The 12,287-nt window shown below is 37.0% G+C and overlaps 1 protein-coding gene across 1 annotated transcript in view; it reads left to right on the forward strand.

The window, feature by feature from the left end:
- GET1 (guided entry of tail-anchored proteins factor 1) overlaps window positions 1–3,162 on the forward strand; it is a 9,156-nt gene extending 5,994 nt beyond the window's left edge. The window contains exons 3-5 of the mRNA XM_015813812.1: window positions 732–799; window positions 1,517–1,631; window positions 2,832–3,162. Coding sequence (XP_015669298.1) covers window positions 732–799; window positions 1,517–1,631; window positions 2,832–2,905 — 257 coding nt within the window. The 3' untranslated portion in view covers window positions 2,906–3,162. The remainder of the gene's footprint in view (window positions 1–731; window positions 800–1,516; window positions 1,632–2,831) is intronic.
- Window positions 3,163–12,287: the final 9,125 nt, after the last annotated feature.

The following is a 12,287-nucleotide window of genomic DNA, read 5'->3' on the forward strand; positions in this document are numbered from 1 at the left end:
GTCCAGCAAGGGCAAAACAAGTCCCAATACCTCATGATACAGCCCATGATGCGATTGGGTTTGACACCCCTGATATAGGTATAGAGGGCTGTGTGTGTTTGTGTGTGTATAGTATATGTATGTATACAGGTAGTCCTTGCCTTACAGCCACCATTCAGCCTAAAATTTATGTTGGTAAGTAAGATAGTTAAGTGAGTTTTGCCCCATTTTATGACCTTTCCACAGTTGTTAACTGAATCACTGCTGCTGTTAAGTTAGTAACATGGTTGTTAAGTGAATCTGGCTTCCCCATTGACTTTGCTTATCAGAAGGTTGCTAAAGGTGATCACATGACCCCCGGACACTGCAGCTGTCATAAATATGAGTCACTTGCTAAGCATCCAAATTTTGATCACATGACCATGGGAAGTACTACAACAGTTGTAAGGGTGAAAAATGGTCATAAGTCACTATTTTCAATGCTGTTGTAACTTTGAACAGTCACTAACAAATAGTTGAAGTCAAGGACTACCTATTCATGTGTATGCGTGTGCATGTGTGTACCCCCCCACACACACACAGTGTTCTATGTTCTTTTTGGAATTTCTGTTTTGATTGTTTGAAAAAAAGTGAAATAGATAAAATAGATATAAATAAGTAAAAACAAGTAAATGGGAATGAAATAAAATCTGCCATAAAAATATTACTTCTGTTTATATAAATCACACATTATTATTATTTTCTATTAACAGTGAAAACGCGAACTGCTCAACTAGCCAAAATAAAGTGGGTAATAAATATTGTGTTCTACATTTTGCAAGTAAGTAAATTTGAATTATATACACTAAAGATACATGTTGTAAAAATAAATTCTATATATAGTAGCTTAAAACTATTAATTAGTAATAAAAATAACTACATAGAAAATAAGATTAGAACTTTTTTTCCGTATGCCTATCTCTTTGTTAGCTTTGTATATGAATGGTACTGTTTCATACAAAGAATCATTCATTTGTCTGAAATAATTGCAATTTACAATCAGATCAGACAGATTTGTGAATTAAGCCATATGATTTTTCCTTTTTCCTGCCTCTCTTTGAAGCAATTAATCATATGCTGTTGGGTTTAGTAATGTGGCTGGGGAAGAATGCCTCAGTCCCTTTTCTTGCAAAGCAGGGCAAGATCAAGAGTGAGGCAAAAAATAATAGTGTTTCTGATATTTTTTGAAATAAAAGTATCATATGAAATAGAGCAGGGGTGTCAAACTGCCGGCCTGCGGGCCGGTTTCATCATGCAGGAGCCGCGCCCACCCCATTGCCGGCAATGGCAAAATAGTCTCGATACGTCTCGCGACATCACGTGATGTCGCGAGTTTGACATGTCTGAAATAGAGGGACCTGGATTCATGCAAATATCATTTTCACAAAATAGTATTGTTATATAACAGTAAGCTTCAGAAATATATAGTTACTTTAGTAAAGAATGCAACAATTTTGTACCTTTCACACATATCTGAATAATAACTTTTTTATTTCAGGGTGCCTTAATGATATCATTAATTTGGAAATATTACTCTGAACCAGTTACTGTGCTCCCAAGCAAATGGCTAGCCCCTTTGGAACGCTTAGTAGCTTTTCCAACAGGAGTGGCAGGTAAGGCTATTGCATGTAAAATACTTTCTGCTCTTTTGTATGAATTTAATACTTCTTTCTTTCTTGATTTTAAATACATTACTCTATTTGGGTTTCTTCAGAAACTTTACCCCGTAATCCCTGTATCTGGATCCTATATATCAGTGGTTCTCAACCTATGGGTGGCGACCCCATTTGGGGTCGATTGACCATTTCACGGGGGTCGCCAAGCAAGGCTGTCCACCATTTTTTTTGTCCGCCATTTTTCCCCCTTTTCCGGCGGGTGCCTTACCTCCCTTGGGCTGGGCCAGCTGGTGGTCGGCCTGCTCCATCTCTGCCGCTTGCCAGCTACGCCTCAGCCGCGCGTCCCCCGCCTTGGTGCGTACGCGCCGCGAGGGCCCGTCCCTTTCAGGAGCTGAATGCTGGCCAACCCATCAGGAGCTGAATGCTGGCCAAATCAGGAGCTGAATGCTGGCCAAATCAGGAGCTGAATGCTGGCCAAATCAGGAGCTGAATGCTGGCCAACCCCCAGCGCCGTAATTTTTCCAACTCTTGGTCTGCTATATATATTTAACAAATAAAAGCATATATTTAACAAATAAAAGCATACAAGTTAACAATTTTTTCAGGATTATTTTTTCATAGAGCTAGAAATGTTCCAAATGTAATAATCATCTGCCTATTATTATAAACAATATAGGGCCAAATAAATCTGTGTTTTGATTCTAGGACAGTTGTCTGTGTCTAACAGCATGCCTACAAGATAGAGCTACCGTAGTTCAGATATTTAAGGGAAACTTGCATATTAAAGAGCCATAATTATGGCTAAATATTTAAGATTAGTAGTGTATTTCACCTATTAATCATATTTGGTTTATTCCTTAATGCATCTGAATATTTCTCATTGGGAGCCAGTTATATATTTCTTTAAAATGAAAAGTTAATGTTCTAAAAGCAGTTTGTTGAGCAATTTCCATTCATTCTAATGAAAATTACAGTAAAGCAGATAATTCTGGGCAATAGCCAATGTACATAAAATTTCCAGATTTTATATTTTACTTGTACTGTGTAATCACCTGATAATTACTCTTTTTTCCTAAACTCTCAAGGGCAGATTTAACTACTTACTCAGTTTTGCTATGCAAATCCTTTTATATATATATATATATGCATGAGCTACTGATACTTGGTATTTACAGCATACCTTTTAATCTTTTTTAGGTGGTGTCGGAATTACATGTTGGTTGGTGGTTTGCAACAAAGTTGTTGCCATTATGTTATACCCATTCAATTGAGAAAGAAACATGTCTCACTTTCAGCAATATTTGAACTCCTGTCATTTTTTCAGTATTCTGCTATGATAGGAGATAAATCTCAAGAATGTGAAAGACTAGAAGGATGCAGCTTTTAAAATAAAATAAAAAACCAACTATTTAAAATTTTCTTTACTCTTACGGAAGTTAACAATATTTGAAAACATGCAACTCCTTAATTCTTGTTCACTTCATTGTTAAATATTCAATTATTGAAATATAACTTCTACCACAATCAATGACTTTTGCTTGATATACAGTTATTTCCTTTCATTGTTAGATGATGTGTAGGATATTTGCTGAATATGAAATATTACTGTGTGTGATGCTATATTTGTTCTAATAGTATCTAAAATCTATTAATATCTACTAATTCTAATGCTATCTAATATGTACTATCACATGGTTCTACCTAATAACTACTAATTCTAATACTATCTAATATCTACTAACATATCCTAATTCTAAATACTAATATCTAGTATGTAAAATCTACTACCGTGTTTCCCCGAAAGTAAACCCGCCCCAGAAAGTAAGCCCCAGCTGATTTTCGGGGGATGGGCTTAATATAAGACATGAGATAAGGGTGGGGATCTGCCAGTGCCTCTGCGATGAGGCAAAGCTGATGGGGGAGGGGGGAATCTGACCCACGTGCCGGTATACCGGTTCCTCCAACTCGGCGCCCTTCCTGTTGCTGCCCAGAATGGCCGCTCTGGGGCTGCAGGGGCTGGCCTGGTATGGGAAGGGCAGGCATTCCACCTGCACCAGTACCATACCTGGTCCACCACCACGCTCTTGCCGCCGTGTTGCTTCTCCACCCCATGCACAGATCCCACCCCACCCCCACGCGCTCGCTACCTACTAGTACCGGCAAAAGGTAAGCCCTCCCTGAAAGTAAATGCTAGTGCTTACTTCAGAGCCCAAAAGAAAGTAAGACCAGGTCTTACTTTTAAGGAAACAGTATTTCTAATATCTACACTCATATCTACTATCAATAGTTAAAAATACTGGATATGGGGTAAAAAAAAAAAACAATTGTCAAAGAAGGCAATTTTCTGAAAAACATGTTTAGGGGCTTGACTGGAATCATCACTGCAAGCTATCATTTGTGTATCAAAACTCATCATAGGGTTTTTTACTCTGCAAAGATTTTTTTTCCTTACCCGCCATGCTTAAATTAGTATTTCGACCATTGCTATTTAAGATGTAGTTTGGACCAAACAGTTTTTCCAAAAGAAGCCTTTTCTTTTCTGGAGGTATGTTCAGACTGTTTTCTTCATCAGCTGTTGAAGGGCTGTCTTTTTGACCATCTTTGGGAAATTTGACAAATGAGGGCTCATAATTAGTGATTGAATCTCCTATAAAGTCAGCTATTTCACCCTGTTTCCATTTCTTCAGTCTTCTACTGCATGCTATCTTTGGGACCTGTGGAAAATATCCGTGATGCAAATTTTCAATGGCCTCTGAAAATACATATTTTTTTACATGTAGATGGTGTTCTATGACTTCGTATTACTGTTATTAATTTGTCACAGACGGCTTCTTTTGCCTCTTTATCTTCTTTGTTTTCATGTTTGTCAACTGCAACATCTTCCAAATTGTTTTCTTTTGACTGAACATGATGTGTAGGAAGAAATGATGGTTCTGTCTTTAATTTATCAAACTCTTCTTTCAATAAGTTCAGGCATTGCCTTTCTCTCCTGTTCTTCCTTTTTATATTTTCATATTGGATATTTTTTTCTACCTTTGGGCAGATATCTTCACTTTGTAACCCTGCAAAAAATGTTATTTCAATATTAACTATTTAGGAATATGCATTATTTGTAGACTAAACAACAGTAATAAAAGAACATTATTCTGTCTAGTATTACTTAAAATGGCACCTTCAGTTTAAATAAACAGTCCAAGAAACATGCCAAATTCTGTATTTCTTCTGAAGAATAGACATTGTTCAAAGTAACAGAGCAGTTATAAAATAAAGCATTATACCTCTATGTTTGAATCCTTAAGCAAAAGGTATACCTTATGATTTTTAGGGTTCAATATTTATAATCATTTATGGTTTTTAACCATGAATGTCCTATTTGAAATGCTGTGCATTGGTAATATTTCAGGGAGATGAACTCCTGTTTCATGTTCAATCTTTTTATTCATTTTACATAATTATTCTGCATCTATGTTGTCTTTCAATTCCTAAAATGTCACAGAAAAAAGTATATCTTTATAAGTGCATGTTACCTTTTACCTGTGTAAGTGATAAAATGTCATTAAATCTCCGTTAATAGCCTCCCTTGCACATCAGTTGCAGACTTATCTATTGTCATAATCCTTTGTTTCATTTTACTTCGTCTAATAAAGTATCTCTCTAAACTCTCCCGATATTATATTAACATAGATTTAAATTATAATCCAAGTTAGGAAAACATAAATAAATAAACACTTTATTTTATTTGTTAGATTAATATCTCACTTTTTCTCCTAGACTTATATATTCCCTCCAATATTGCTTTACAATAGAAACTCCAGGTTATTTGATTGATAGTCACTAAAGCAAAGTTGCCTAAGATATTGTGAATGAAAGTGGACTTGAACCTAGAACTCTCTTGTCCTATTCAGCATTTTAATTAATACCAGAGAGTCATTGTTTCAGAGATATCACCTTACCAGGTTCCTCAATGCCTTCAACAATAACAGAACTTTTAATGTACTGTCTTCACTAGAAGAATTCTTAAAAATTCAGGGAGATATTCAGAGATGTATCTGCCTTGAAAATTGGCATTTTGAACTGTAAAGCATGGTCAAAGATCAGTTGACAACAGGAAATATTTTGTGACATGTTGCATTATGTCCTAAGATGTCTTATGATGATTTTATGTCATAAAATGCTTCATAAAATTTACCCAATTCAATTCCACAGAAGCCATAGGTTCCGGATTTTCAATTGTAAGTAAACCTATTTCAGGTATCTTGGATCAAAAATTATTGCCCTACGATGCATTCTTTTGCCCACTTAAAATTTATACAGAAACAAACAGGAGAGCTTTAATAGTGTACAGGTAATCCTCGAGTTATGAATGTAATGGAGCCTACCTATGCTATTCGTAACTCGAGGATTCGTATCTTGAATGCCATCACTCCCTTCTTTTGCCCACGCATTCACTAATTGAATGCGTGGCTCATTAAATGCACATGAGGTATCTCAGGGTGGGGAAGACCATGGGGGGGTAGTGATGGGACAGGCCACCTGCTTCAGACCATCCAAGACCTCCCCTGATCCGTTGAGATACCTCCCTCCCTTGTGGTCCTCACAATTGCTCCCTCTATCATGATTCTGATAGATAAAACCAATTAAAAGAACCTCAAGGCAAGATTTCTTCCGTAAAGAACATTTCATTAGGAAACAAAGTATCGGCACTTACATAGTTGAACCCAAGAATGAGATTCCCTCCTCCCAGATACAAAGTAACAAATTGCAATTTCCACCCTACAAGAACTGTCATAAATCACATTCCCCAATTAGCACAAAACGGGAGCTTTTCTCTCCAGCCTCTCAACCTGCCAAAGCTTATCAGAACAGTCCTTGAGTTCCCACACTTCTACATTGTTATGGCTATCACAGGAGTGATAAACCACAACAACTCCTGTATTTTATTCAAGATACATAGGTAGACAAAGGGGTGAAACATGGCTATATGCACTGTCCTTATTAAGTGTGGCTCATTTGGAGGAAGAAATAATGTGATCTTGAGCTATATATAGCTCTAATGAGATGGGCACCTATAGTATATAAATTTAACAAATGAATATATATGTTTGCCTCATATTAACACTTTTTGCTTCAAAATACATGATTTTTAACTCATTTGTATAGAGGCACCATGGCATGAGGGAACAAGGCAGTTTCATTTCCACAGCCAGACTTATATCCTGTGGGAAGTCAGCCCCCCAGAGAAGGAAATATTAAAAGGGCAGAAAAATATATTTCCTCAAAGGATCTTGAAGAGGCAGAAAAGCATGCCCAGTTTTTCTTCTTAATATCCCCAAGTCTCCTTCCCCCAAGGAGAAACCAGCTCTGTAGAAATGCAGATGTAAACCATTCAGGAAGATTGAAGCTAGAAGATTAAGAAGACAAAGACACCTAAAATCTACGTACCCCACCCAAACTCTAAGACAGGACATAATAGGATTAACCCACAGATGCCAAAGGGGCACACTCAGACTCAGGTCAAAATACATGATACAGGAAATACAAAGCCTCAAACAGGAACAGGAAACAACCTCAAGAGCCCCCAGAGGGTATAAAAACCCACTCCCTACATGTGCTTTCTCTCTTTTCTTCCAGAGCCATCTTTCTGTCTGGCTCGCCTCTTCAATAAATTGCAACCTTCTTTCTAAAGCAGTCACCTTGTTGTTTATTCTTGGCTTGGACTGAACCATGATGAAGACTTTTCCTTCAACAATCCCAAATTAAAAAGTTCTAGAAGTTATCAAAATATAAGACAAAAAAGGACTTTTGAATTTAGTGGGATTTCTTAGTAAATATCCATAAAACTCTTCTCCCCTTCTCTCTCACATCTAGAGAGAATGATGAGAATCAGCACTGACGACTGTTAAATAATAAGTTCGCAAAATGCAGTATTGCCATTTTAAAAAAGAAAATAGAGTAAGGATTTGAAATATTTTTGACAAGTCAAAAGAATTATCATATTTTTATTTCACAAACTCTATGCTACCTTTTGGACAAGAACATGAGTCGCCTTTCTCTGGCTGACCTTTATGCATCTGGTGTGCATAAATAAGCTTTCCTATCTCAATATCCCAGTTGTACAATCAGTCCTATGACATATCTAAGCAAACTGGTTACACTCACACATTACTGATTTCATTGTTTCCTGGCTTTCATGAAGACAATCTCAAGAAGCTTCCAGAGAACAATGGTTAGCAAGTCTAAAGACGTTTGGCTGATGTTTTTTTCTAACCTGGGGTCCATCAAATAACAGGAATAGCCTGTGAGAAAGTTGTCTATAATTCCTGGTGTGTTAGAAATACAAAATTTTAACAAGATGATTGGTATGGAACAATTGGAGTTTCAATGGAAGTAAAATGTTACATTTAGAGAAAACCTGTGTAAAAAATGTATCCATATCATGTTACTCCTCTGTGGATTGCTAAAAGGGGCAATTCTTTAAAAATGGTGAAGGCAACGATCAGGTCAAATCACTTTTCTCTTCCATTATATTGCTACGGAAAAAATGCATGTCCGTGTAGTCAAACAGATGATGCGCTTAATTTGGGGAAGGTTTAAATGTGTGCATACTGCCTGTTCTCAGTTAACACAATAAATTGGAATTTATACATTATTATATTTCATTCCGTTGTAAGTAAACTCTAAACTATATCAGGCTCATACAAGTTCCCTTTCCCTTTGAATGTTCCACTCTGATCTGTTTGGCTACATTTCCCAATTAAATTAGACTATCTGAAACAATCAAACAATGGTTTCATACTTTGATTAGCAAATAATGATTCATCACAATCCCCACCTCTTCCTTTTATTACTGTTATTTATAGTTTGTTTAGGTCCCAACATGGTTTTAGGATGACATCAACAAGTTTGAAAACCAACAATATTGTTACAAGAGAAGATGATGGCATGTTGCCCTAAGGAGTATGGACAGCAGTAGTCAAGGAAATCGCTACCTTATTTCCCTGCTTCCTTTCCCTCTTGGTTTTCTTTCAAGAGGACGGTTGTTGCATAGTGGAAGTTAACAACCCTTTGACTCAATAGGCAACTTCCAGGCAGCTTAGAGTGAGTTCAGCAGCCATAGAAACTTTCATAAATATATAAGACCACAGGAAATGCAAAATTAATGCCATAGTGATTATGATCCACTATGTAAATCAGCAAGGTTAAATTTTGCTGCCTACCTGGTTGGCTCTGTGCCACCCTGTTTATCTATTCCTTTATTTTATAGGTGAAAGCATAAAACTCTGGGCTTCAGATGCTCCCAATTTTCATTTTCTAAACTTTCATTTGTTCCACTCTATCCTTTATCTGTTTAATATCTCCAGTTAAGAGTTGTATCTCCTCATGGAGTTCCTTTGTGCAAGGTTTAGCAATAGCACTTAGACCTATGTACTGCTATATAGTGCTTTACAGTCCTCTCTAATTGGTTTAGTACAGGGGTCCCCAACCCCCGGTTCTTGGACCAGTACCGGGCCACAGCATGCCAGCAACCGGTTCGCACAAACAAGCAAAGCCCCATCCACAAGATGCGGGCAGCACACAAAACCACGCACCCTCCAGTCCATGGAAAAACCTCTCTCTAAGGAACCGGTCCCTGGTGCCCAAAAGGTTGGGGACCTCTGGTTTAGTAGTATGTTGCCACCAACAATCTGGATTCTCCTATTACTGACTTGAGAAGGACAGAAGGCTTAGGCAACCTTGAGCCCTGTTAGGATTGAACTCCTGACTGTGGATAGAGTTAGTCTCGCTAACTCTATCCACAGTGGTTAGAATGCAGTTCAAGCTTTGTTCGCAATGCCTGAATTACTTCATGAGTTTTTGCTGTATAGATCCAAAAAAGCTCTTGAACAGTCAGCTTCTCCTGATAATCTTCTTTCAGTTCTATCAGTTCTCTTATGTGTAAACATTGTCCCAAAACATAACTAAAATTTAAAAATTAAAAGTTTATAACATTAATTCCAATTGGTCTAGTAAATATAGATTACAGTCTTTCGCTCCCTCGTGTGGTGAAACAGCATCACTGAATATAAGCTGCAAAGAAATATTCTCCTTTATTCGTTTCAAGTAGGAAAGAAAGACGCTTCAAGGAAATCTTATTTAGAGGTAGAAATTGATAAGCATAAGTAATAAAACATCTTTTTCAAAATTCCTTTAATATATGTTTTATAAAAAATGTGCAAAATGTTCACAAAAGTTTTTTGTGATGCTTATTACAATAGTAATTACAGAAACTATTAATACCTCCTAGTTCTCATACTAATATCTACTATCTAATATCACTTAGTTCTAATGCTAATATCTACTATCTAATATCGCCTAGTTCTAATACTATCCACTATCTACACTCTAATAAGCCCTAGTTCTAATACTATGTGATATCTAGTATCTAATATATCCTAGTTCTAATACTAATATCCACTACCTACTATCTAATATGTCCTAGTTCTCATACTATCTGAAATCTATTGTTTAATATCTACTAGTTCTATGAGCTTGCCTGGAATAACACAATCAACCCATCATTTTGTATTTAAGATGCGGTTTGGACCAAACAGTTTTTCCAAAAGGAGTCTTTTCTTTTCCAGCAATATCTTGGGAGTGTTTTCTTCACCAGGAGTTAAAGGGTTGTCTTTTTTTCTTTCCTTGAGAAATCTGGCAAATTAGGGCTCATAATTGGTGACAGAATCTCCTAGAAAGTGGGCTATTTCAGCCTGTTGCTGGTTTCTTGGTCTTCCATTGCATGGTATCTTTGGGTTCACTAAGGGACCTGTTGAAGGATACCCCTGATGTAAATTATCAATGGCCTCTGAAAATACATACTATTTTTTAAAGGTAGATGATCTATACCTTTGTATTCCTATTATTAATTTATCACAGCTTTTTTTGCCTCTTTATCTTCTTGTTTTCATGTTTGTCAACTTTAACATTGTCAAAATTGTTTTCTTTTGGCTAAACACGATGTATAGGAAGAAATGATGGTTCTGTCTTTAATTTATCGAAGTCTTCTTTCAGTAACTCCAACCCTTGCCTTTTCTCCTGTTCTTCTGTCTTTGTTTATTTTCAAACTGGATATTTTTTTTCTCCCCTGGAGCAGATCTCTTCACTTTGTAATTCTGCAAAAAATATTATTTCAACAGTAATTATTTAGGAATATGCATTATTTGTTAGAGAAAACAACAGTGACAAAAGCACATTATTCTATATATTGTTACAATTATTTAAACTGGCACTTTCAGTGTAAATAAACGAACCAAGAAACACACCAATTTCTGTATTTCTTCTGAATAGACATTATTCACAGTAACACAGAGCAATCATAAAAAAAAGCATTATACCATTGTGTTTGAATCCTTAAGCAAAAGGTATGTCTTGTGATTTTTACGGTTCAATATTTATAGTCACTTATGATTTTTACCCGTGAATGTCCTGTTTAAAATGTTGTGCACTGGTAATATTTCAGGGAGATAAACTCATGTTTCAGGTTCAAATATTATCCATATTATTTTATTTTTCCTCGTCTCTGTTGGCTTTCAATTCCTAAAACATCCAGAAAAAAACATATATCTACAAGTGCATGTTACCTTTTACCATGTAAGTGATAAAGTGTCATTAAATCTCCATTAATAGCATCCCTTCCAAATCAATTGCAGACTTATCTACTGTCAGCATCCTTTGTTTCATTTTACTTTGTATCACTTTTATTGCATTTTATTGGTTACTAATGCGAATAACCAGTTTGATTTGGTGAATAAGTCATCAGACTTTGGCAGAGAATCAAACTAGGGGATGTGGGGCTAGTCACCCTATGTCTACTCTAGGAAGAAGGCATGTGGTAGTGGAAAGGCTGTTCCTGGTGGAGATGAGTGAAAAACTCCAAGAGTCTTTACTTCCAGCAAGGTCACCTAAGGGTGGAAGATCACTTCAGTTGGTCAGTGAAAGCAAGCAGGAACCCTCGCAGCCACGGAAGATTGCCACACGCAAACCAATTTCAACTGAACACTGAGACACAAATGGCTCTTTCAAACAAACAGAGACCCAGTGAATTTAAAATAATAGCAGACTTTTACTGATTATGAAGTAGATCTATTTGGTCTTACACACACAAACACACACAGTCATCCACAACTTACCCAATGTCCACAACTAGGCTGCCAGGCACTAGCCTGAGGGACAGAAGCCGCCAAGACTGGGATCCAAAAGCGACTCCAAAGGCTGGGCAGGCCTCAGGACCCCTTTTGATCCCTCAGACTGTTGATGGGAGAGGCTTCCCGTGCAGGCCCAACTCCTTGGTTGCCAAATGTGGGGAGGGGCTTGCTATGTGCTCAGGCTAAACTTTTGTTCTTTCCTTCATGCCTTGGTTCCTTTTCCTGGCTTTTCTCCACCCTGCTTTACATGCGTTCACCATTGTTAGTTCTGGTGGCTTCGCCCTAGGCTGACATATTCCTCGCTTAACAAACAGTTACTTTGCATTCAGAGTTACAATGGCACCACCCTAATGTCACATGAGTGTCTTTACAGTCAATTGAAGTGTTTTTTTCCTAATAACCAGACTTTTGCGGTGGTTATTTTAGTAACTAGACTTTTGGGTGGTTTCTGGCAAAAAAAAAAAAAATGGCC

Source organism: Protobothrops mucrosquamatus, unplaced genomic scaffold (genome assembly GCF_001527695.2).
Source record: "Protobothrops mucrosquamatus isolate PMUCROS unplaced genomic scaffold, P.Mucros_1.0 scaffold197, whole genome shotgun sequence".
NCBI classification, from domain to species: Eukaryota; Metazoa; Chordata; class Lepidosauria; order Squamata; family Viperidae; genus Protobothrops; species Protobothrops mucrosquamatus.